Here is a 26,836-nt window from a genome sequence, read left to right as displayed (position 1 = left end):
CCCCAAAATGAACAACTTACATCAAGATAAAAGAAACGTAGGCCTGTCTTTGCTGCATACAGCACACGCAAGCACTTAAAACAATCAGGAGAGAATCAATAATAGGGTTAATAGCCTGACAGCTTAGTCAGAAACCAGTGAAGCTTTAGCCTAGGAGGTGGGGTATCGTTGTGATGCTTGTCCACAGGCATGTCATAACACTGCTGGAATAAGCACATCCTTGCTAATGACGAACCCCATTAAGTCTCTGACATGGAACCAAACCAACATTTGTTCTTTATCAGACAAGAGCTTAAGACAGTGGATGAGACAACTCCAAGGTCTCAAACTACAATGCTGACACCCAACATCAGACAAATGCCTAAGTTGCTTTGTTAATTTACCTGTACACGTGCTCCAACCTACCAGAAACACAAAATAGTTCACCCAGCAATAAAAGTGGTTCACATTTAAGTGGTTTATAGTTTTTACATGCTGTGCTGCAAGAAAGTGGAATAAAGCTGGAAGATAACTGCTCTGCATTCTGTGCAGGAACAGTCAAGTATCTTTTGTTTTAGCTTTTGAACTAAGCAATTGTAACAGGCTTTTATCAAGCCACAGTTGAGGTTAAAAAAAAAAAAACCAAACCAAACCTAAATTTTAGTAAAGATGCCTTAAAACGAACCTGTTTCAACTCTCAATTAGGCAGGTTAAATGTGTACATATAGTCAATTGTTATTGCTCAGCTAAGGAGCAGTAATAGGCTAACACACTGTAACCATATCATGTTTCACTGCATTCCTGAGCTCTTTCCAAGTGCCTAAAGAGAGCTCTTTCACCTCTTACAAGGTAACCCCACTGATCCAGTTCCAAACACCTACCGGTGACAGTCATAGTTAAAAGCCCATAATCAGAAGTCTTTTTATATATTATTTCTCGGAAGTGAAGAGACAAGACTTGACTGTTAGCATAGAGATGATTCTATAAAACTTTTACTGTTCAAGCCTTGCAGCTGACAGCAGGAAATACTCATTTTCACACCTGAACAATGAGGAGGAAAGCATCCGTCTTGCAGCTGCCTTTTAGTCCAGCTAGACCCTATTTGCCAGACAAAGTAGTTCTATTTCAAACATGAAGTAAGTTAAAGTGTTTTTACTCCAGGTAAAATACGCTTGGCTTAGCTGGAAGAAATTTTGTTAATTTTAATAGAAAAGGTTACTGCTCCGCTTGTAGCTGCATGTCACTCTCGCAAGAGGCTTAGTGCTCTGCTCTCCAAGTGAAGGACCTTTACTCCATTTCAATCAAGAGGTATTAACTCGGGTCTTCCAGCTGTACTGCAGTTGTTGAAAAACAAAGGAAACTTCTTAAGATAGCCCTGTATGCCACTATGGATTCAAATAGAAAACTAACAAAAGGCTTCACAAATGCATAAAAAAAAACCCTCCTACATCCCCACTCCAAGGACCCTACTAATAAATCAGAGAGGAACTGCAGATTAACTGACCAAAGCTGGCAAGGCAGGAGCGAAGTCTAATTTAGAAGCCAAAAAAAAGAGGACCTGTGACAGTTTCACCTACTACTCTCATTAGAAAAAAAGAAAGGAGGGATAGTCTGACTTGGAGGGAATCAAGTAGAAGAAAAGCCAAGAGGTCTTTGTGAGCTCCGAGGGCTGTTGTGAAACTGAGGCCTTAACTAGCCTACTATGAAGGACGACTGCCCATAGACTAATCAGAAACTCAATCTGAAATTCAAGATACTGGTTTGTCTTCCACGGTTTTTCACCATCACCACATCATTTTCTTCCATGCTTTCTAAAGTCCACTTGAGCCAAGGACTGCAAAGCAACAGCAAAAGATGGGATTGTCTACCCAACTCCTCCCAACGTGAAGCAGATCGGTACAGATCACCAACAGACCCGGGAGTATTCATTCCAGAACAAGGAGACAGCCCAGAGCCAGAACAATTCTTTTAACTCCAACCCGCCTTCATCACTTGTCAACTGCCTTATATGTTGAGATCAGTAAAATAATAAGAATAATTTAAAAAAATATAGTTAATTCTCTATGTATTCTCTGAATTCCCAAAGAAAGGCATAAATCAATCAGAATTGAGACTGCTGCAATGCACTTAATTTAACCGGCCTTCTTCACTAAGAGATACCTAACAAAACCAGTAAAACCAGATTGTACAGACCTATTGTGGTTGGAAGGGATCATGGGAGGTCCCCAGGCAGACCTCCCACATGGAGCGGGATTACCTAAGGGAACCCCCCCCACCACATACATGTCTTTATAACTGCTTTCAGGGATGGGTTAAGCCATCAAAATATAAAAGAATAATCAAACAATCGATCTGATACACTGATATATCAGTGACCAAACTCCTGAGTTACATTTAATTTTAGCAGTTTATAGTGATGGGTAATTTTATCTCTTTAACCTCCTGTAGTAATTTAATCCACTATTATCAACACAATAAAAGGAAAAAAAGTCTTAAAAGGAGTCGATGCCCAGCTTATGAAGTAAGTATAACCCTAGTGTTGCTGTTACAGAATTTGGTCGCATTTTGTCACAGGGTAGAAAGTCATTATGGACACACAGAAACATGCCCGCACCAGAAAGGGAAGTTTGATTTGAACTATAAAATGAATTAATAACATTAATTCTGCTGTGTGAGCACATGAAGCTTAAAGAATAGTCTGTTTTAATTAAAGCAGTTCGGAAGAGGGACTAGGTCTGCTCTCTCATCACTTAATGCACACAGTTCTCAACACATCACAGCCCCAGACACCTAAGAGAGTCCTCTGAGCAGTGCTGCAACAAGGACGTTAACCTGTACTACATGGTGATATTTCAGTATTAAATTGCATACTATTTCATCCTAATTCCTGATGAAAATTACCATTTGGCCGATGTGAGCTGCATTTCAATTGGCTTGTCCCTTTGTAACATCTTCACAAAAATTTGCGGTAACAATTCTCCATCAACCGACACTGCAAGCAATGAAAGAGAGCTCCAAGTAATTCTAATTCAGCCAGTCAATAAAGCGAGTGTCAAATAAGCAAGAGCAGCATCATACTTACCATTTACAAGAGTCATTGATACCTGTGGGTTTTCAAAGGCTAGAACTGAGAAGCATTTCAATGCTTGCATTCGAACCTGTGTAAAAACATAATATATACGAAGTATAAATGTAAAGGCTAACTTAAAAGCAAAATTGGTCTATAACACTGAATAGACTTGTAGAAAATAATTCTGTATAATCAATAAGAAATGTAGATGATGCACCTTGACCCCCGTGATCTCCCTGCTGGAATTACCGTTCTACACGGTATGTTCTGAATGATTTATGAAAAAGACAAGCAAGCATAAAACTTGGGAACTAGACAGTCAGAAATACTGGTCTTTTTTGCGATGCATCATAAACGTGCAAACAACAACAGAACGGAAGTATCGTAACAACAGTACTTTTTCTTTAGAGGACTCATAAGTATGTAACAGAATCAGAAATACATATAGTTGAGATTTGTATTTCAGAATTTAATAAAACTTCTAAAGAGAACCAACCAGTTGAAGTGATACTAAAAAAATCTTAAAACAAACACATACAATAAGTTTTACTGCCATTACACAGCCTCAAGTACCACCCCTACAAAAAGGATTCACAAGTTTCTTCATGCTGGATCTTGCTCTTCCTGTCTAAAACCATGTCTTGGTTTAATTGAACAATATTTCATGGTTGCCCAGTCACGCTAAGCTATGAAGTCTTTATGACTCTTTTTTGACACAGGGAAGACAAACCATTACCATCTTCCCAGATGAAGAACCCAATTTAGTTCTGATATTAGTGTTCTACTTCACTTTCTACATTTGCACATATTTAAACCATGTCCATGTCTTTCCATATTTCTGTTACCACATTCTTAGACTGAAAACAAAGCAAAAGGAGCAAGATTTTGACCTGAAGAATCCCGTTACTGAGAAAGCAGCCACTGCAAGTTAGGTTTAAGGTCCATCCCACCATCCTTGACAAAAAGTCTTAGCAAGAGCAAAGACAATCACTTTTGTGCATTAATTTTATAATACCTAGTCACAGCCATGGTTAAGATCCCTTCTCATCAGTAGTAGCGAAGTCTTAGTCAAGAGGAACAGATAGATAGCAGGCTACCTGGCTTCAGAACAAAAGCCTTGTTTGACATTTGCCATTTACTTTTCAGACAATCTAATGAATACATTGTAAGCTTCAAAGCAGCAGGAAGCAGAGATTGTTTATTGAAAAAGTACTGAGAAAAGTCAAACCCACAGCTCAAAAGCCATACTCCTGCCAGAAGGAAGTCAGGAGCGGGGGGGTAAATGAGAACAACTGAAGTCTAGCGGGAAGTTAACCATTTTATACAATACTGCTCTATTAATTAAAGATATTAAAATACTACGATGACTACTTTTCTTTGATAGTAATATCTACTTAAGGGCAATTAGTTAGATGAGAAACGGGGAATGCAAGCATTTGAAAAAAATATATAAATGTGGTCTGGAAACCACCATCTGTAAAGCCACTGTAAAAGCTGTAGTCCCTCTGGCCGGTAGCGAAGATGCACGCTTGTAATGATATAACATATGGAAAGGTACTCGTAGAATCAGCTGGCTGTGGGACAACCCCAGAATCAAAGGAAAAGAGTTTACTGGAAAATTATCAGGCAATTCTCTTGGCAGGCCTAGACAAACTTTTCTTGTGGGGACTGAAATCCCATTTTGAGAGTTTCTGCTGTTTATTGCCGTGGACCTATTGCATAAATCATCTGAAATACCTTGCTGGCCTTTGCTGTAAGTACTGAAAAACAAGCAAAGTTTCTAATTGCTGTCTTTTCCTGTTAAGTTCTTATTTGTCTGAATATTAAGAAACAGGATAGAGAAGTATGAGAATGAGATGGCTTGTATTCTACAAAAATGTATCGGTTACGTTAGAAGTCTAAGAACGCCTAATCATTGCAGAACACTAAGAAGCAGCCAAGACCATGATGAAGCTGTTAATCCCAGGAGCATTCAGAGAGGAAAGCGTATGAAGAACAGCTCAGTACGTACACCTGGAATTTAAAGGCCTGACCAAACTAGCAAAGGAGGAAATAGAGAATACTTTACACATCTCTCCAGTAAGGTAGGACTAAATAGAAATATTTTAATGCAATACTACATGTATCTTGCTGGTGACAAAGCAACCCGAAAACTTTATCTTGCTTTGATTTCTTTATTTTAAAGCAGCTCTTTGAAAAAAAATTAGGAAAGGTTCAAAGCCATTAGAAAAGGATCCAAGCCAAACATAGCCTGGGAAAGTCACCTTACAATACAGGGTAAAAAAGGTCAGCTAATGGGAGAAAGACCAAAATCATGGTGAAAACTAATTAGCACCGAATGACAGAAAACAGAATTTTACCAGTCTCACTAACAAAATATTGAGGAGCACGTATTTCCTACCGGATTTATGAAAACACCCAAAAAACCCAAAACCAAACAAAAAGCTCCACACGAGATTAACAAGCCCCACAAAGAGAGCACCAGATTTCCCTTCACTTGAAATTCTCATTTAAAGACTGGTTTTCTTGCTGAAAGATACCTTATCAAGAATGTTCTGCATTAGGCAGGAGATCAAATTAGACAAGCACAATTATCTCATCCAGTCTCAATCAACCAGCAAGCGGCTTACTTTCAATAAAATAAAAAAGGCATGATAACATATTAGATATTTAGTATTAGTTATTGTAAAAAAGAAAAATTACTCAAGATAAATTTGGATACTTTGAAGTGTTTCTTATTTTCAGAAAAACAAACTACACAGAAGAGCCTCAGAGAGTATTTTATGCACCCAAATGTTTTATTAAGTAATCTACAGCAGACACCTAAGGCTGTGCTCAGGATTTGAAATTTTGGCCTTCGACTGAGAGGAAATAATTGACTTTCCTTGCCACCAAGTTACAGGTAGAGTAGGATATTTTTCCCCCCAAAGGTGGTACTTTCAGATAGTCCAGGACAGACTTCCAAAACGTAACAGAAATTCAGTGAACGCAACACAGAGGCAGCTGGTGGCCTCCACAGAGTCCACATCCATCTTTTCACAGGTCTGACTTCTGTTTAGGACAGTTCACATTGCTTCTCTCTTTGGCTTAATTTTTTTCTCTCATTTATTGTTTAACAAATTAAGACTGCTTTTATTGGGTTGCCAAGTGACTGTCCTCCTTTGGATCAACAGCAGCCAGCTTTTTTTTTTTAATTAACAGTGTTTTAACTTTACAAAGCACTCCAGAACAATAGGTCTCGTTTTGACAGAAATCCATAGGGCAAGTAAAATCAATTGTTATTTTAGAAATATACATTATACCTGTTTAGAGCCTTAGTTCATATGCATAGACATAGTTTGTCTAATCTTCATTTGGATTCCTTTCACAAATACATGTAAAACACAGAATAACTTTCATGTCTTACTTTGTAGGAGGTGGAGACTAACAGATGTGCGATATTCTGAACAGCTCCGTGGTTAAATAAGATTGTCTGGTGATCTGGACCCTTCAAAGGAAAACATAAAACACGATTTATTTTTTTAAAAGAACATGTAAGAGGTTTCCACTATCTGCACCTTACTGCTACGTACTAGAAGTAGATTTACTAACAATTACTTTGTAATCAGCTGGCATACCAACTTTTTTTTTTTTTTTTTTAAATAAACAAGTCCAACCCTTATTTTTATAGCATTTGTCCTTTTCAGGTAATCATTTCCACTCTTCAATTAGTTTTCACAAATGAAGAAACATGGATAGAGTACTTATGTTCCTATTCTTCATATGGGAATCAATCCAAAGATCCTGATTTTCTCTACAAATCATATGGAAGATCCCCAGTTACCAATGTCTTCTTCACTGGTAATATTAAGCATTTTCAACAATTCTAACTTCAGAAGAGAGGGAATTAATTCTGAAACTGTTTCCAGACAGAATGTGACAGTGCTTTGAGAACAGATTCACATTTTCCTCCTACAGATTATTTTAGGTTCAAACATTTTTAGCCATAAATCTACTCAGCCATCACCCATTTATTGACTTCAAGATCTAAGTCGGCAATGGTTGATTCCTCAATATTTTTCCAAGATTTAAAAAGCGTTTGGAATTAAACACAAATACTGAATTTTGCAGCAGAAAGTTCTCAGAACTTTTGTAGTATGACAAGGCTTCATGAGGTTCCAAAAAACAACAAGAAATCTCAATGGGGCCTGCAGCCCTCAATAGTCTCTTGTGAAATCTCAGCTGCGACTTACAAACATCTCTTTACAAGTAGATTCGTGACTCTCCTCATCTTTGCATCGAGCACAGGCTATAGGCAATTTAAATTCAGCTTTTAGAATGTCACAGCATTAATCATACCGCGATGCATTTTCTTGACTGATCTGCAAGTGAAGAAAGTCTCTCCACTCCTTAATCTTTGGTTTGAACCCAGTGGAGTTCACGGGCACATCTATACACCCTGGTCTGCACGAGGGACGCTTTATTTTCACATTTGAGATACAGCTGAAATCAGATTCCACTTATATACAAAAGGACATTTTTAGAACATCCCTTACCTCTAAGAAAAAAAAATCATAAAATTACTTTTAGATGTAACATATCTGGTGCTTTAAGAGATGCTTCAGCTGCTACTGCCACCAAGAGCTTTCTACCAAAAAATGCAATTAAAACAGCATGGTTGAAGTAGGAAAACAACTTACATTGGCACACAGAAGTGGCTGAGGCAATGATTTAAAGCCGCAGCTATGCCAGTGTTGAAGCTGAAGAACAGATATTAAAATACGTGAAAAAAAATGAATGAAATTAAAGTAAAAGAAATCATATTGACCTAGATAAGTTTAAGTAATTCACAAGTACTAGTGATTTTTCAATGAGATGCAGAGGGCAAATTCTGTGCAAACAGGACAAATGCACGTACAGAGGTGACACCTGGGTGTATTCTTAGTTGAGTAACTAGATGTACAGGAAAATATCTAATCTGTACACATTGTGTTTGCACACACCAATCCAGCTTGTTTAACGCACAGCCAGGGTGTGCGCTAACCCATAAATAGGGACAGCTTCAAATATAAATGTGAAAGCCTGATAATATAACGTATAATTTCCAAGCAGCTCAGGCACCAATTTACTAGCAAGGCCTTCTGCTTTTGTTTCTCTTTGGGGATACCGATAGAGTTCCAGGAGCCAGTCCTACCACAATGAGCTTTTTCTCCAAAAATGATCGAACAACATCAGATTGCAGGAATACTTTTCGCATGATTTTCCATCGTAAAGTGTCAATTTTGAAGAAAGCAGTAGGAGAGAACAATGTAACAATTCATTCCGTAATGAAATTTTAAACGCAGTTATCTAAATGCAAATGTACCTTGGTTCAGGGATCCATCACCAGGCCTAAGATCACATAAGAAAACACTCTCAGAACGGGCTTGGGAGGAAGCCGCCTTGATTACAGGCTTCATCCTGGATCTTTCCCACACACAAGATTTTAATTTTCAACTGGTGGCGAAAGTATTATTTATGCAGAGATGTCACCACATTCAAATATAAGTTCCAGAACTACCTTTTCAAATTATTCATACAACCATGTGTTTCCAAATGCATACCTTATCTTTTTAATTTGACCATTAAAACAGTAAAGCTTACCTACTCACATCTCTGGAAACAAATCAACCGCAATAGAGAGAATCTTAAAAAGTAATTTTTGATTTGCATTTTAGCATACCGCATAAATCAACTTGATTTCAGTTTACTTATTTGCTTATATGTTGATAGAATCCTGGCTCCGCATGTTAAAAACTGCATCTGCAACTGCATCTGCTTCCCCTGTAAATCACCACTTTCCCTTGCTTAGGATGGCTCTTCTCCAGGGTCAATGTTTTCCAGCGGTTAATTTTAATTCTAAAAATGCAGTGAGGAGCAGTAAAAGCAGAAACCAGTAGCAATACGCTAGGAACCTGAATTAAGGATTTCCTAGCTGCAGAGAACAGGTCTGAGCTTTTCCAGGGAAATTTGAGCAGGCAAGAAAGAAAGAAACCTGAGAAGCCCAACCAAACGAGGTTCTGGCAAGGAAGAGAAAAAAATGGATGCACAAGATCTAAGCAGGGAAGAGTATGCAGGAACAAGCCTGGTAGGAGCTATGATATTAGCTCTATGATATTATGCCACTATTAGTTTAATGAATAAATCTACTAAGATGAGGAAAAAGAGAAATAAAAGCATCAATACCTCTTACCGACTTATGCTAAGTCGTACCTAACACAAAGGCTTATAGTAACTTATTTCTTGAGGAAAAAAATAGAAAGCAAATTCTGCTTCACTGTATTAATGTATTTTTTTTTTAATGTCTGAAAATACAGTAATTGACCTTAATAATGAGACCTGAAACCCAAGAACTAAACAAAAAAGAAAGAAGGGCATTTTAGACTTTTGCTGAACAGCTGCATTTGCCTGGGCAAGAGAGAAATGAGTTCTTGATCAATTTAACATTTGTGATGATCTATTTACTCAGCCTCAAATATTTTAATTTTTTATGCAGCTAACGTTTATTTTGTAGATGCAACTGATTCCTGATACTCATACCCATCACCCTACTTTTCTTGTGCATTCATGTTTCTGTCTGTTCACACAATTGACTTTTTCTTTCCAAAAACCTGGATTTTTCAAAAAATTCACTCTAAAATTTATCTGAGTGAGATTTGGGGTAGACTGAAAACAGTGCAGTGAGTTCATAAGACCTTCCTTATTCTACTCTTCTGAAGCAACTGGGCATTTGCTTTTTTTATCAATATATTTGATATGTAAGTCACCAGGAGTCAGTGAAGCTACAAGGAAATAACTGATTTCGAAAAAGATGACAATAACTGTTTTCATGTTGGATTAATTACCTGAAGTTACTCAGCAGTTCTCACACAGCCAACAGGGTTTATATTGCTACAGAGCTAACCCCTGACTGTATAAACTGCCTTCTATACCACCCTACAATCAGTCCTGTCTTATTTTTCTTGTAATCCAACACGGGCCGAGTTCCCACCTGTTGAAGCTACTCAGCCTATTAAGGAGACTTTAAACATAAGCCCCTTAAACATGAGATGCCTCACTGCTGCATCTTCCTTCTTAAAATACTACGTTCTTTTTCCAATATTAGCTATAGATCTGAACTTCCACAGTCCAGTGTAGGATTTTGTCTTTATGCTTTCTTTAAACAATTCTATAAATATTAGCAGCTGAGTTATAGTTTTATAACACACTAACTCTACAGTTTTCAGTCCTCTGTTTCACTTAACGGAAGAAATGAAATCGGATGAATGTACATAAATAACAGTTAAGGCACAGAAAAATACATTTTTAACAAAGGAATAATTCAGAGTTCCAGAAAATTCATTGCAAGTGATAAGGTAGAAAGATGTTTTTCAAAGTAAATACTTAACAAATCCATAAATTCTGGAACTTTTTCATTTGTTTATCTGGGAAACAAATGCCATCTAAGAACTGTTAGTATTAACTGCTTCTAGAAGGGAAAGATGCTGTACAAACCTGATTTCCTACACTGAATTATTTTGATACAGTTACTGTATAACCCATGGGTACTACCAAAACACGCAACGATAATATAAAAAACAGTGGTGTGTGGAGACTTGGGGCAGGGGTGGGAAAGACAAAAACCCCTGTGCTTGGGGTGGGGTTGCTGCTGGTTTTAAATTAGTTTTCCCATATCAAGGAATTGCATTATATAACACGAATGAACACGTATCTGGATAAACCTGTAAGTGGTAGAGCTCAACTGAGAAGAGCATTTTTCTTCCTCTCAACCTACAGTAGCTCTTAGAAAATTCTCTGAGTTTAGAACGGCTGTCTTGAAAGCACGTGCAAGACCTCTGCAAAGAGATGCTCACACTTGTCTTGAGATTACCAGAGAAAAAGAAATAAGCCTTCCAAAGTTTATACTGACAGTAGTGAAGATTATATTTGCCTAGCCTGTTGAATTTGTTTAGTAGCCAAAGGTATAAATATATATACACACCCTATAAAAAAAAGGTCTTATTAGCATATTATGTTTTACTGTAGAGAAACATATATGAACCCCAATAAATCTGTCAGCAAATTCAGAGCAATAACAGTTGAGTCATTACTGTCCTAATGTTCTTGCCACAAAAGGCAGTATCATCTTACAGTTTCTTATATGCCAGAAAGACAGTAAGTTGCACAAAGAACATGTATTCTCTTCCTTACTTTGCAGCAATGTGAGAAGATCTGACATATGTATTCTTGTGTATATCGAGACCTACTGAGCAGTGCCATGAGGTGGGAGATAACTGTAGCATCCTGGAAACAAGTCAGAAAAGAAAGAAGCATTAACACTATATATCAGCATAGTTTGTTCACAGTTTGTTACTTAAAAGAGTACTCCTGATTCGGGAGTCAGTGTTCTCCCTTCCATTGAAACTTGTATGGACACAGACAAGATCATTAAAGTAGTACAGGACAGACTTCGAGGCACGAGTGACAGTTCTGAGCCAAGCCCTCATAGAAAACAAAAAAAGACTAACGCAGGTTAGGTAAAAAACTTACAGGATTTGTCTCCAGAATCTTTACTTTGTGAGAAAACAATAAAAGAATGGGGGAAAAAGCCCCATGCCAACTGCAAACAGGGTCACTGAAAGCAACTACTCCAGGAGTTGTCTTCGTATTTTCTCACTACAAGTGTGACTGACTTACCGTTTCATTTCAGCTCCGAGTAGAAAAGAGCAGGGAGGAGAACAAGGTGCCAGACCGAACAATGTACAGTCCACCTGGAATCCTGTGGCACTCACTTTCTAATTGATTCATGTGGGGTAATAATTTCCTTTGTCTTTGAGTCAAATACACGCTATAGATCTATTGGTATGCGTAACACTAATGATAGAGAATTCCAAATAAATCAGCAAAAGAAAATCATTATACTGAAGTTCCCTTCTGAAAACACCTTCAGTTCCTTAAGATATAAAATTACAACATTTTAACGCTTTCTGTTACTTTTACCAGTACGTTTTCACCACAGCAACTGCAGTGATATTAAAAGAAACACTGGTCATTTTAGTTGGGAAAGATGGTGAACCAGATGACCTCCATGAGCTAAAGGGTGCTGAACACAGATGAAAGTCTGAATGAGTCGTCCTTTTCAAACAACTCGTGCCATATTGACCCTACACAAGTAAGTCATGCTCTGTTTTACCTGCAGAAGAACGATGAATTGCAACCCTCTGACTAGGGAGAGGTGAATTAAAATTAGAGCAAAATCTTCATGCTCCTCGGTTACTTTTACAGCAATAAAGCAGCACCAGTGTGATCGTTTTAACGACTAGAGCTTCAGAGATACACGGCCGTTTATGAAAAGTTTTATTTCCCAATTACCTGGTAAATTTCCAATCGCACTATTTTATATTAGCAAAATAAACATGTATATGTCGCTCCCATTTGTATGCATGTTTGAGATTAGACAAAGCTTTGCAATATTTATTTTTGCTATTTTTAAGTGTCTTACATATTAAACTATATACATATATTTAGCAGACTTATTTTAGAAAGCTTTGCTGCCAACAATCTAGCCTTCTTGTTCTGAACGGAAAACAATAGGTCAACACAGCCAAGAAACACCGTGAGAATAAAAACAACTTCCACTTCTACTGCTTGTTTCTCAATAACTGGAAAGGATCGATGTGCAAGAGCCTCATTTGCCATTTCAGCATCCTACAGGGAGAACGTTACTTACTAGAAACTGGAGTTCTTCCAGGTACATCAGCCATATATCCATGGTCATTGTGTGCTTGTGTGCATAGGAAAAGCAAGGGACAAACTATTCTGTGGTATTCTTAGGGTCTGGTCAACAGTAGCTCCCCATCTGATCTTCTGCCTTTACACACAGCACATGAACACACACGTCTATTTCTTTGCAACTTCAGAACCCAAAGGCCTGCAAGGAACCGGTTTGGTTGCAGGGCAATAGTGGATATTAAACCCACAAGTATGTTGCAATAGCACTGATGGTCATACCCATAACGTCTTGACTCTTACCTACGACAGAGGTAACCCTGCAGTGGTATGCAAACTAAGTGGGTTTTGGGCATATGCCAAGCAGAGCAGCAAATTTCCACGAGAAACCAAACGGAAGCAACTAACAAGCCAGCCTTGTTCCCAAGAAAAACATGTTCCACTCTTACAAAGCCATAGCAGGTCCCCCAAACTTCTAAGTGTCTCCTCCTTTGAGTTAAAGCAAAACAAACTGACAATATACCCAGGATTCCTCTGTGGTTTAACACGTTTTACCCATTAAAACAGATTCTTGTCATTTTCTGTAAATCTTAGGCAGCTGAAGATATGAAGCCACATTAGTGTTCAACACAACACACACACGCATATATATACACACACGCTAAGAGACTTATCAGTGATAAAATGCAGCTTAGACAAAACAATCAAGAAGTCAGGAGGATTGTCGGGAGAGAAAAGAGACACCTCAGGATTCAGAGGCAATAAAGCTTAAAAAAAAAGAAGCTTCAAAATGTAAAATGCAAGACTTGAAATCTCCTGCAGGGAAATCACTGACTATGTAAACTGGCTTATTTCAAAAATTGCAACTAGAAGGATGTAAACGTTGGTCTAAAAGTTGAAGTCTCATCAACTCAACGGAGGTACTGCTCCAGCCAAAGAGGTGCAAGAATTCACAACTAAAGAAACACACGCAGAGGGAGCTGAGTGAAAAAATCTGCAGCAGCTCAGTAATCCTTAGCCAGAGGAGATCCCAAAGAGCTGAAAAGGACTCAAACTCCCACTATTAAGGAAGCCCAGACACAGTGTTCCCTAACGTTAGTAACATATGTTTTTCTATCTACGTGATCTAGAAAACCATAGAACATTGCAAACTTTGGGGATGTCAGCAAACAGAAAGCCTAGACTGGGGGGGCGGGTGGAAGAAAATTCATTTCTCCTGTTTTGGTCTCTTCCCCCAAATAGGTGGGGTTATAATTTATAAGCACCCACTATTACATATTGCTTTTTTGTCTTTTTTTTTTTTTTTGTCAGGCAACGAAAACAGCTTACTCACACCATCTGTCACCTTTATGGCATGACCAGTGCACAGCTGGACACTGAACAACGCTGCCAACTCGGAAGGGGTCCTATACAAGGCGATAGAACCCTCCTTCTTATCTCAAGCTGGTAGAAAGGTTTTGCGTCTTGTTTTATTTTTAAACTTGAAGCGGTGGAATTGCTTATGAAAAACAGATTTCAGTGAAAATACACAAGAATAACATTTAGATTAGTCTTCATTAACTAAGAAAGCACTTGAAATCGATAAAAAGTGCAAGGCGGCAAGCTTTGTATCGGGAGCCACTGGAAATCAACCTGAAGCTAAAGAAGTGAAGATCTCTGGTGCTATCTTTCACAGATTCTGCTAGAACATATCTTCCTATATCCTTGTTTTTAACTCCCAAACTATGAATATATTCCTTTCATCTTTAAATAAAACAATTATTCCGTTGAACTCTTTTATTCAACACAGATGAACGCATAACATCTCACTACTTCACACCAGGGAAGGAACTAACAAACTTTTATTTCACATCCTAGCCAGGGACATCCCTGTGCAATAGTTCATTTTCACCTAAAACTTCAATAGTATTGATCACGCCAGTATTTTTAGCTGCAGTTTGACAGATTGGGGAGTTTTGATGAAGATATAAGTGAACAGAAATTGACCCTCTAACTGTTTGGAAGCTCTACTATAGAGTTAAAGAAACGGGAACAGAATGGCACACAGTGATTTGCACAAGATAACATTTTACTGACCAGTGTGGCATCATGGCCCAACGGCAAGTTCCTGCATAGGAAGGTGTTCAGATTGGATGACGAAAAGCCTTTTAATTGAGTATTTGTGAGACTGGGCTGTTCCGATAATAAACATTTTGACATTTCTGGTTTCACCGTGACCCCAGTGACAATGCTGTATATGTGACATAAGGGTTAATGAATCCTTGCAATCAACAGAGTAAGGGTTCCCTGATATTCTACCAATACATAAATAACTGGATTATTAGATATTCTGGACTATAAAAGGATACGTTTGAGAAGTGATTCTTTGGAAATATCTTTCATACGCTTTCTGATTTTGTTCCATCAAATCAGAAACACTGTGGGTATGAACAGGTTAAAAACTCTTGGAAAGGTGCAAGAGTGCCTCCTTAATGCTTGTAAGAAAATTATGTTCATTTTGCCCCTAGAATCTGCTAGAATATATCCAATTTCTATAACAACTTTGGTATGTTTATCAGAAAAGTATCTAGAAAGAGTAAAAAGATGTGTGGACATTACTGACTTCCAACTAAATGCGAATAGTAATTATGTGCCAATATGAGGCTACATAATTCCACGTTTTTTCAAATTAATATCTAAGTAACAAAGGATGTTTCTAGCAACCTTAGTAAGTGACACTGAGTCTCCACTCACAATCTGCAGTTAAAAGAATGAGATTCACAAATCCATTAAAACGTTGTCTGTTCCAGGCAACTTAAGACAAATACCTGTACATCACATGTATTGTAACAAAATTCCTGCACATCCAAACAGAATTCGGAAAGAGAGAATTGACAAAGTTGCATTTACCCGCTTGGATCCCAATACCTACCTACTTTCTTCATATTCCTTTTTAATATTAAAACAAAATTTGCAAGATCTATTCTTAAAACATTTCTTTCTAACAGAGGATTACTATGCTTTTTTCCAGATCAGAGAACTGGAATTGTTACAGTCATCCAAAGAACTTAAATTCAAGCTCTCTAAGCTAGAATTCATCATTTTACAATTTTCATTTTTAGGAAACAGTTCAGTTTAGACTTGCTGCATGGGCTCAGCCATGGAAGACAGGAGGAATGAAAGGAGTAAGGCATTAGAAGATGACCTGGATTCCTCCTGCAGTAGCTACATATCGCTGAGCCACGGTGGAGCGTGGTTTAATTGCTCATTGAATACCCGGTTGTTAATCAGTGTCGCATATCCTGCTCTGTCCTGCTAGCCTCGTCCTCCAAATTGTTCCTCCTCCCCTTCATCAAGCCCAGTGGATGACCAGGTGACGTAAGGTTTTCCATTTGGAATCTGAGCAGTAAGGAGGAATGCCTTTCACTTAACATTACTAGCTCACCTGAGATGGAAAAAGCGAGTTTTCTGCAACTTCATTCCTCAGCATGGTCTCAACGGCACTCATCCCGCGCAGTGCCTTCATTCTCCAAATGAAGGACAGACTTGTTCACAGCTGAGAATGTACCTGCCTCTTCCTGCAAGGCCAGCATAGTAGCCACATCTAGGAATTTCTGAATAAAATTGTATCTGGGTCCCACTGAGGAAGGAAAACGGGATCACCGCTGGGAACATCCATAAGGAAACATGTAGAATACCTTCACGTGTTGGAAAGGGTTTCTGCCACTCAATCAATTTTTTTTGTTTTAAATAGAACAGCGAACTGAAGCAACAGGCTATGAGACAAACTGGATTTGACCTGGTGCTTGAATCTATTCAGCAAGCCAAAACACACCAAGCTGCATTGAGCTGGCTAGTTCACATATACAAAATGCCTCCAAATATAATCTTATAATTTAAAGAGAAAAAAAAAAAAAAAAAAGAGTCTGCACATAAGTCTGCATCTCAACAGATCTCTCACCCTGGGACTCCCTGTCATTCCTCATTTCCATCTGCAGGATGGTCACTCAATTGGTCTCAGCACCAAAGCCTGCACCCTTCAGTGAAGGACGTCTCCACAAGATGCGTGTACCTGGCACAGCACGTCTGGATACAGCTTGCTGTTCTGCAGCACACTTGCTGTAAGATCTCAGTATCAGACACTAAAAGCCTGGCCTTCGTGAGAGCTCAGTGTTCATTGAGCTCAACACACACATGGATGGGTCTTCACCTTTTCTCAGCACAGGTCCTGAGTTGCAAAAGGGAACAGCCCAAACATTTCCACCTCTGAAGAACTATTTTGTCTTTGAAACTGAACATAATTGCTCAAAACTGCCAGCAGTTCATCCTTCAAGATCAAGCTTATAAGGAAAGGTTCAAGAGGAAAGACAGTTTCTGACACATAGCATTTCTGCTGGGAGAAATATCCAGGTTACTGCAGATGAGGTGCTTTTGTTTCTTTAAATGAGATTTTATGTTTATTCTTTCCCAAACCTATTACAAATAGAAAAAATACTTTTAGCCACTCTCTTTAAAGCATTTGTGTATCCTGGATCTTAACTGAGAGCTCCTCTGAAACTTATAGAGTGAGTGTAACAGCCTTGGAGACATTGAGCTAAGTCGTAATATCTTGTTTGGAAATAGTCCTGGCCGAGGTTTGAGAGACAGCATCCTCCATGCAGTCAAACCGCAAAGAAATTCTCGGAAAAGTGTCTGTCTTTGATACAACTCAGGAACCAGCTCTTCCGAAGCCTTCTCCAGAACTGCTGGACAAGAATGAAAAGCCACTGACAAACTTAGACTCTTTCCTTTCAAGATAGGACCTGATAAAGGCAGAACTAGAGTGGCTGCTGAATAAGCCCTTTCATCTACTCAAGGTCTGAAGCTATATGGAAATGGTGACCACCTTCCTAGAGCTGTTGTGATCAGAAACAAAGAGGAAGCAGGGTGGCTAAATGAGAACTTTAAGTTCTTCCTGTTATTCTCTATGGGAGACACTACGCTTTTCTGACATTAAGTGTTGATCAGGCCTATAATTACTTTAATTGCCTTGTGAAACGCAGCTTGCAGCAGTGGGGGCTGTGGCTATACCTTCCAACGGATAGGAAAAAGGTCTCTTCTTTTCAAGGGATCTGCGTTCATTACTTTTCAAAGCATGGGTCTGTGTATTCCCACAGGAGAAGCAAAAAAGAAGCTGATTTGCAGAAATAGGATCTTAAGTACAGTCATAGAATATTTAACTTTCAGGTGCCCAACTGGAATGGGAGGTTGGAAAATGGGTATTACAGCTGAAACTAAAGAACAAGGGCACCCTCACCAAATGATCGTTTCCTGCAGCTACGGTTAATTAAGGGACATCACATTTGCCTGAATAAGGAATGGGGTAGCAGAGTTCTGATGTCACTGGTGTGCAGCAGAGAAAGCAAAGGATAAAAGAGAAAATCCAGTATCTCAGACACATTGTTCCCACAATGTTAGTGGTAATTTCTACGCCAGTACTGGTTCTTTCACATTTCTGTACACACTCTTCCGCTTCCTCTCTCTTCAAGATAGCAAAACTCTCCTCCAAATAGGGAGCAATTAATAGTCTCTATCGAGCACTGATCCCCAGGAAGAAGTATGGACTGTTAATGGAGATGATCATCTTAAGCCCTGATTTTGGATGCTGAGAGCAGGAAGCAGATGCAATTATGAACTCATACAGGCCGACGGGGGAATCTGAGAGCATGAGGTGGAATCAAAGGAAGGAACAGAGACACAAAGAGAAAACTCTCAGATCACTCAGGAGATGTGCCTTCAGTGGTCACATGTACAATCTGCACTGAGGGTTTCCTTGCTGAACAATCAAAAATCAACTAGAAAAAAGTCAGGGAACAGTGGAGCTGGCTGATTATCTGCATGTACTAAATGCAAGGGTAAGCTGTGAAGAGCTGCAGAAAGATTTCACGAGGTGGACTAATTAGAAGATGAAATTCAGAATACATGTACGGTAAAATTGAGGCCATGGAAAACAAGTTTACATACCTATTGCTACTCTGCAATGAAAGTGTAAGGAATCGTTAGACAAGGAATAAGAGAACAAAACAGACGTGACAGCTCTGCATAACAACTAGACAAAAAATCACGAAGAAAATCTGTTGAGGACTAGTAACACACAGAAATTGTCTCTGGTAATGACACAGACCCCCGAACCACAGAGAAAGTATGAAATCAGAGGCCAGCTATGCCCTTCTCTATAAGCGTCAGGTCTTCCTCACCAAGCAGCAGAGTGGTTTGAGTGGTGGGACCAGAGCGGTTAGCATTGTAAGCTCACAGTTACCCTCAGAAGCTGGATCTGCTCAGTGACCTCCAGCCAGCAGAATGGTGCAATGCCACCCTTTTCCTAGCAGAAAGAGACTACTCGTATAGTACGGTTCTCAGGCCACAGCCCGCTTCACCCCTTACACTGAAACAAAGGAAGAGGGAAGAGTGCAAATCTTTCTTTCCCTTCCTTCCAACCAAGAGATAGTGACTGATTTTGGGCAAGGACTTTTGTGTCTATGCTGCCAAGAGACAGCACTACCTTCAGACAGGGTTCCACATCAATGGCTTTGCCCAGTCACCTTAACGAGGTCAGCACTTATTGCTCACACGCTCCAAACTGAAATCGAGATTATAGCAATGGTGGAGCACATTTTCTACCCTCCTGTCAGTTAAATGTACAACTAGAAGCAGAGAAATTTTGGAGGTGAAACTCTTCCACATGAAGTGCAAAAACTAAGCAAGCACCCTCGTACCTGGTGTGGGACAACAGTGCTGGGGAAAATTTTAAGTTTCAGAAACTAACTTTTGCCAACATAGCTGTGATAATGGTATCTGTAAATACCATTCAGAGACAGTCTTTACTTCCTAAGATTGCACACAAGCCTGGAAATTTTAATTTTTTCTTTATCAGTGTGCTACCTTGTTGACCATCTCGTAATCAATTATTGCTATAAACGTTAGGTGAGCCATATGCCTTAAATGTAGGTGAGAAATGGTAACGTTGTTGGTCAAACAAGTCTTCATACTACTGCAGACAAGACCTTTCACTCCCACCAATTCTATAGGTTTTAAAAGGACATCATAATCTGCCTGCAACTTACTGTGTACAGTAGATCCTCTGGAGTTACAGGACTGATGAAAATGGTACGGAGACACCGCAGGCAAGCTTCAATAAACTTCAAATCTGGTGACAGTAATCCTATAAATACAGAAAAAAACTACTATTCAGTTTCATTATCTTTGCTTATTTGAATACTTTAGGAACATTTAGTAATATAGATCCATACCTTGCAATAAGGCTGGGATAATATGGCAGTCTAGAAGGGATTTGACATTATTCTCTGTACCCATTGCAAGGCTTCCGAGGACCACTGCGCATTCCGTTCTCAGTTCTGTGCTGGAGGTTTCTTGCTGAAGTAAATACAGCAACCTGGAAACAGAATTATTTTTAGAGGAAAAGTCAAATGGAAGAGAACTTTTAAGTCTAGTTAAAAAAAAAAATAATCTGAATCCTGCTATGTAAAGATGAAGTCCTTAACAGAAAGATGAAGACCGAACATGAGTGTAAAATGAACACCTTATTCATAAGAACCTTTTCGCACAGTGTGTACACAGGTTTCACTTGCTGTTACGGTAGAAAGATACCACACTGTTTTTTCTAAAAATGTAGCGTCACAGGATTGATATCCGGGATGAGGTCTTTCAGGATACCAGGAAGATCCCAAATTTCAATTAAAGGAAACGAGTCTGCAGTTTGATGTCAACGGAAAAGGGAACCTCATGCATCTTCCCCAACACCTAGGGACATGATTACCGCTATCGTGATGGTTGTTTTCTTTGGCAGTGATTTCTTCTGGGTCACTGTTGCAAAATAATTCCATCATCAAGCACAAGCATGGGGACTGAGAGTAATTCGAACACTGAAATATTATCATATATGAACATAAAGAAAGCCCATAAAGTTTTATGTGCAGTAAGGCAGCTGAATTGCAGCTAAACAGGATCACTTCAAGCCTAAAACACATCTTGCCAAATGTATACCTTGGGTCTCAAGTCAATTTGGATTCCTTATACAGTATCAAGATACTCAGGAGCCCCTTTGAACATATTTTAGACTACATCAGTAGCACCTGAACCACAGCAGAGGTCACCGAACACTTTCAGGCTAAATTTGAGTCATATAAAGAGCCCAGAGAGCAACCAGATTCCTATCTCGTGTCAGCACAGAAGATCATCAATTTAAGATCCATGTGGTTTACAAGCTTAAATGAAAACTGTTTAACTAAGGGCTCCCACATCACATACAAGTCTGAGCCACACTGAGATACAATTCTCTCTGCATATGCGACTTACACAGTCACTTTTCTCAATTCCCTGAGCTAAGACAGAAATATTCTCCATTTAGTAACACGCTACTCTGTCTAGTTTGAGAAGTTCTCTCCTAAAGCCAAGCAATAACTGAAGCCTTCTCTAGGAGCAAAAAGGAGCCAAAAGCCAGCATCTACCCCACTGCTGAAGGGGACAGAAACAGTCACCCGGGCAAACAGATCCCTGAACAAAATGCCCCAAAAGCTGACTTCCTAAATCAAAGGCAAGGGAAAAAAATAGCTGGAAATACAGTAGCTAAATACAATTCAGGTACATGGGACTAGAAAAGGCCACCAAGGGAAGTGCAAGCAGCCCCACAACAGACAGTAACACAGAAAAGTACCTTTAACACACACTCCAAATGTTTCCCACTTACACAAGGCAGAAATTGTTTCTTAGAATCCCTTACATTTAAAACCTGAAGTAAAAGGCCAACAGACATAACTATGGCACGTCACTGGAATAAAGCGATGAGATCAAAGGTCTCTCAATACCTATAAGCAGCACATTCATTAGGTAAAATTCAGACTACCCAGTTTATTTAGATTAAAAATTTTCTGACTGTGAATCTGCTAGGAAGTCTGCTTTGCTCTAAATTTGGGTTTGACAGCAGCCAGAAAACAGAGGTATGCTATTATCACCCAGAGCACACATGTACCCTTTTTGATTTTGGAAAATAAAAATGAATAAATAAAAATACTCAGGCACTTGTTCACAGTCCACATTTTTTAAGAACATGACGCCCCTGCTTAAGCTGGATCCCTTATCTCCACCCTTATCAGCCAGCCATTCGACTTCTACCAAACCTGCAGAAATACTGGAACAAGGCTCTGCTAGAACCACCATAACTCACTTTTGTAGAGCTGGAGAGCTTCAGGAGGTACCAAAAGGGGCTTTGAGCAACCTGGTCTGGTGGGAGGTGTCCCTGCCCAGGGCAGAGGGGTTGGAACTAGATGAGCTTTAAGGTCCCTTCCAACGCAAACCATTCTATGAAAAGTGCAGAACAGATACTCTAATATCTTCCCTAAGACATTTTTCTCTAATGTTTATATAGAATACAATTTCTTCCATTTGTCCCTGCACTTCTAAGAGCAATTAACTGATCAAAGCCTCTTTCTCAGATGTCAGTAATGGTATCCAGGCAATTATATCTAAATGAGGTAGGACAGCAAATCCATCCAGAGAGATACTTCAATGAACTCCAGGAACAACTATGCCTAGAAACCAAAAGTAAGGTCAGCTGGAGGCGTGATGTATTTTGAACAACTGATAGGGATTCATCTAGGAAAGCCACGCAATGTTCTAGATAAAGTAGAAAACTTTCAAGGGAAGTAGCTGCTGAACAATTGGTAACTACAGTGGCTTAGCAAGGAAGATGAACAGTTCAGACTTTCCTTTCTTTTGAAGATCATTGTGATGGGTGTGGTGCATCAGAGTTGTGCACTAGAAGACAGACTTGCATGATTTAGACCTCATCAATCCGGTCCGAACGCAGACCTCACCGTTCGCTAAAAATAACAGGAATTTACTCTTTGACATTCCATCCCACTTACAAGTTGTCACAAAAAAAACCTCTGAAGTTCTTAAAATACCTGGGAAGGAGATGAAACTCAGCTGTTAGCAAAAGAACATTTTCAGCACTTCAGGCATGTGGAAAAAGAGCTCAGGGTAACGGTTCGAGTAATAGTACCGTGAATCTTAAGATACCTTTTATCAAAGTATATCAATAAATAAGAGCTTTAATTCTATCATGATTATCTGCATATTTATTACTAGTCCCTTTGCAAAACAGATGAATGCACCATTTGCTGGAATAATCATGATTTCTTATTCTACCTTGGAAGATGCTTGTCTCCCAGTTCATTATAAGAAGGCCTGAAAACCATACCATGGAAACACATGCGATGAATATACGGACGAAGGTACCTCTGAGGCGTATTATTTACTGCTGGCTTACAGAATATTGAATAAAAAGTTAATGCATGCATAGAGGTTGACCTCTGAAAGCATGGGAAGTCCCAGTGAGCATCAGTCCCAAACTGTAAACTGAATTAAAGTATGAGAATAGATCACGCAAGATAGGAAAACATACAAGTTCTTCAAAAACTGCTCTTCTTAATGCATTTTAAGCATTACTTTTCAAACAGCTTAACAGGACCCAATCACTGGCCACAGAATTTTCCAAAGCAAGAACTAAGTATCATTTTAAAAATACAAAATAATTTCTGTAAAATATCTGAAGTGACAAATTAAGTAGTTATGGACTCTTAGACAGGACTCAAAAATATGAGCGATTTTTATGATTGACTGGTAAAGAAATGTATCCTAAACTGAGATGTCACAGTCTCACTTCTGGAAGCAACAAGCTAATTCAAAACATCCAAAAGCTGTATCCAAGGGGCCTGGGCTAACTCTACTACCAAGCTAAAAAAAAAAAAAAAAACCAACCAACCAAACAACACCCTAGAAAGCAAAGATAACTACTTCTGAAAAATTTCATACAAAGGAAATAGTGCCTGTCAGGCTTTTTAAAAAAGGCAAGTTGAGATATGCGATGGTAGGACTTAGCTTTGAACTAGACTAAGATGTTCCAACTACTTAAATGTCTGTAAAGGAGACAGTAACACAAACGCTCCACTGACACGGGTTACAGAGCAAAACACCCTTCTACTTCTACAGTATTATGGTGCCGCAAGCAGGGAAATAAGCTGCAAAGAAAGCTTTTCCTGAGACAAGGAGTCTCAGCTTACAGCTCTAGTAATTTATTTTAATCCTTACACATCTTCACTTACATTAATATTCTACGATTTGTCCTATATATATCACATAACTTGCATCCAATGTCGGAGCACTAGAACTTGTAAGAGTAAATAAGGACAACGATCAAATTTTTCCTCACCTTTCCCATTAATGATCAGTTTCATTTGAAAATAATTCTTCCTACTCTACACTGAGCCAGTGCAGCCTGATTCAGCTTTTGAAAACAGGAACGCCTTCATTCAGCATGTAACATTGCTAATCCTCTCCCTAGTTCTTACCCCAAGGTGTTACCAGCTCTCTAAAGTTATTCAATACCCGCGCTTTTAGAGTGACTTGAAGGATGCTGAAGTTGCTACAGTATGGCCTCTCCTTTTGTTACTAGACAAAAATGCCCGCATCCAAGTGCATTAGCACTGTCAAATCTGCAGTCTGTATGAGCTAAATTTATTCTGGTTTTCCCCTGCAAGACCACTCCACAAGCCACTTAGCAAAAAATAAATACATCCTTTCTTTGCAGCCATTTACACTAGAAGGTGTGGGATCAACACACAACCCCTGAAGCCCAACAGAGGTAAATTTGCACTAACAACACTCAAAACTTTTAACTTACACAGTGAATTACACCGATTCAGTTCAGCATTATTTGAAAGCATGATGCAGGCTCAAATACTTTAGAGGATGAGGTCAGCTGCCTTTTGTTTTACAAGAAATGTGTTAATAGGCATTATCTAAAGCAACATCTTCATTCAGTCTTGCTTTAACCATCTTACTACTTTGCTCAAAACCGACAGCTTATGAATGAGTTCATCATTGAACCGTTCATTCCATTTACCTTTATAAACCACTAACATGCAAACTTGATTCTGAGTCTTCCAGAAATTCCTGTGTGTAAAATATTTTTTCTGTGTTAAAACATCAGTAAATCAGACTATGACCCCCATCTGGGAAAACTACTCTTCATTTAGACGGACCAATTTTATAAGGTTTTTGTCTGAGGATGCTAAGCAACCTTAAAACAAAAATTAAGTTATGTTTTGACTTCTATTCACCTGCATTTTGAAATTCTCCATCGTACACAAAATGGCTACACTATATTCCCACTCCATTTGATATCACTGGCCAACAATCAGTATCTGCACATGAAAGAGGATGTTCAGAATACATTTTCAAATACGACTTTTTTTTTCTTTTTTAAAGATTTGACTCTTACAGCTCCTTAGGAACAGATACCATGAGATATCATAAAGCTACCTTTTAAGTTATGTTTTTTAACTTAAAACTCTAATAAAAATAGACAATTTTAAAGGTATCATTAGAAGTACAGCTTATATTAACTACTTCCTTTTTGCTAATAGGAAAGGCACAGAGATAGAGGGCTGCACAGTTTTTAAAAACAAAACCAGCTCCAATACAATTCCGCTGACTGCGAATATGTGCCTTGACTCACATGTACTCACAGCTGGGTTAGAAGAATACCTTGTGTTCCAGTTATACATAACCCTCGTGGTGAGGGGTATTCCTCATAAAGAGACATGTAATTATGTAAACAGGCTGACTCCTGACTTGCTTTGAAGAAAAAAGCAAGGACAACCACAGGAGGCCTATTAGGGCCTCTGCTCTCCACCTCTTTCACCACTCTAGAGCAAAGGAAGCCTTTAAAAATACCAACATCGCAGATGAAGCTCCTTCACTTAAGTGCACAAACCACTAGGTCTGGGCAGAGATCCTTACCCTATGGAGTACGGGACACAGAAAACCCCAATGCAAAGTGCAGCCAGGAACAAGGCATCAGAAAACAACTGTGCCCTGCCCTCGTAAGGATGTCCACGAAGGTTGGACAAAACATCTCATTAATGTGCATGACAGACCTAGGAATATATGTCCAAATGTGCCGTCTAAGTTCTTGAAAGAAAGCTGGTGACATGCCAGAGATCACGAATGTTTCATAAGATGTGCATAACTGATAATTAGTACACTTCTTACTAGCACCACCAGCAGCGGTCACGCAGTACAAGTTGATCTGAACACCTTACAACTGCGTAGTCAGCAGGTCGATTAGGTGGGAACTGAGGATCACAGAACCAGAGCTGGAAGGAATCTGGACAGACCCTCTAGTTACTGACCTTCCTCCAAGGCAGGATCATCAATCGTTAAGTGATTTGAAATTACCATCTTGCTTGTTTTTCAATACTTCCGTTGGTGGAGATCCATCACATTGTCACCATTGGAGCCTTTCAGCACTGCAAGGTGCAGATGTACGTACGTTTCTCTACTACTACGGGCCAGTCTCGCTCTCTCCTATGTCTGTGCTCATCTGCCCCCTTTTTTTAACTCAACAGAACAACACTTGCCTTTTTGTGAAAGTTAGTTTTTCCGCAATTATTGAGCCGAAGCAGTTTTCCGTGCAGTCACACAAACATCAACACAAGAAGTGGTACCAGGATACGATCAGAAGCACAGAGGGGGGGTTCTGTGAGATAACGTCTCTCAGAAGAGGAGACCTGTTAAATCAACTTGGCTTTTCACCTGCACCTTTACATATAGAATCATAGAATCTTCATGGTTGGAAAGGACCACACACACACACAAAAAAAAAAAAAAACCAAAAAAAACCAAACAAACCCAAAAACCCCAACTGCCTCAGTCAGAGCCACTACCAAAGGCATTTCCATTAGTGTGACAAAGTCCTAATCCCAAAGCAACAGAAAGAGGAGATGCAAGCCATAGAAACTGCAAGTCTAACAACAAAGGTTTTCAGACAAAGGAAGGCAAGAAAGGAGTTGCTACTGAGCACTGAGGGATTAGGGACAAGTTTACTCCAAGAAATACTAATTTCAGAGAAGAAAGATGCCAAGCAAAAATACAGACAAAAACTCAAAACCCAGGCATGAAGCTTGAAGGCCCATTTGAAACTAAGTCATCACCTCATCAGATTAGGTTTGAAAAGGAAGG

The 26,836-nt window shown here is 39.1% G+C and overlaps 1 protein-coding gene across 12 annotated transcripts in view; it reads right to left on the bottom strand.

Moving 5' to 3' along the window:
* ARMC8 (armadillo repeat containing 8) overlaps positions 1-26,836 on the bottom strand; it is a 74,247-nt gene that overhangs the window by 23,645 nt on the left and 23,766 nt on the right. For 10 of the 12 annotated variants that reach the window (XR_008467113.1, XM_054206637.1, XM_054206636.1 and 7 more), the window contains 7 exons: positions 20,044-20,186; positions 19,858-19,955; positions 11,258-11,350; positions 7,729-7,788; positions 6,456-6,536; positions 3,062-3,137; positions 2,881-2,971 (listed from right to left, as the gene is read on the bottom strand). Coding sequence is in view for 11 of the 12 variants with exons in the window: in XM_054206637.1 (XP_054062612.1) it covers positions 2,881-2,971; positions 3,062-3,137; positions 6,456-6,536; positions 7,729-7,788; positions 11,258-11,350; positions 19,858-19,955; positions 20,044-20,186 (642 nt within the window). In the remaining variant the exon portion in view is untranslated. The remainder of the gene's footprint in view (positions 1-2,880; positions 2,972-3,061; positions 3,138-6,455; positions 6,537-7,728; positions 7,789-11,257; positions 11,351-19,857; positions 19,956-20,043; positions 20,187-26,836) is intronic. The other 2 variants (XM_054206635.1, XM_054206643.1) reach the window with 2 other exon arrangements.

This window comes from Rissa tridactyla, chromosome 6 (genome assembly GCF_028500815.1).
Source record: "Rissa tridactyla isolate bRisTri1 chromosome 6, bRisTri1.patW.cur.20221130, whole genome shotgun sequence".
Classification (NCBI taxonomy): Eukaryota; Metazoa; Chordata; class Aves; order Charadriiformes; family Laridae; genus Rissa; species Rissa tridactyla.
The sequence above is the reverse complement of the archived record's forward strand: the minus strand, read 5'-3'. Positions and strand labels throughout refer to the sequence as shown.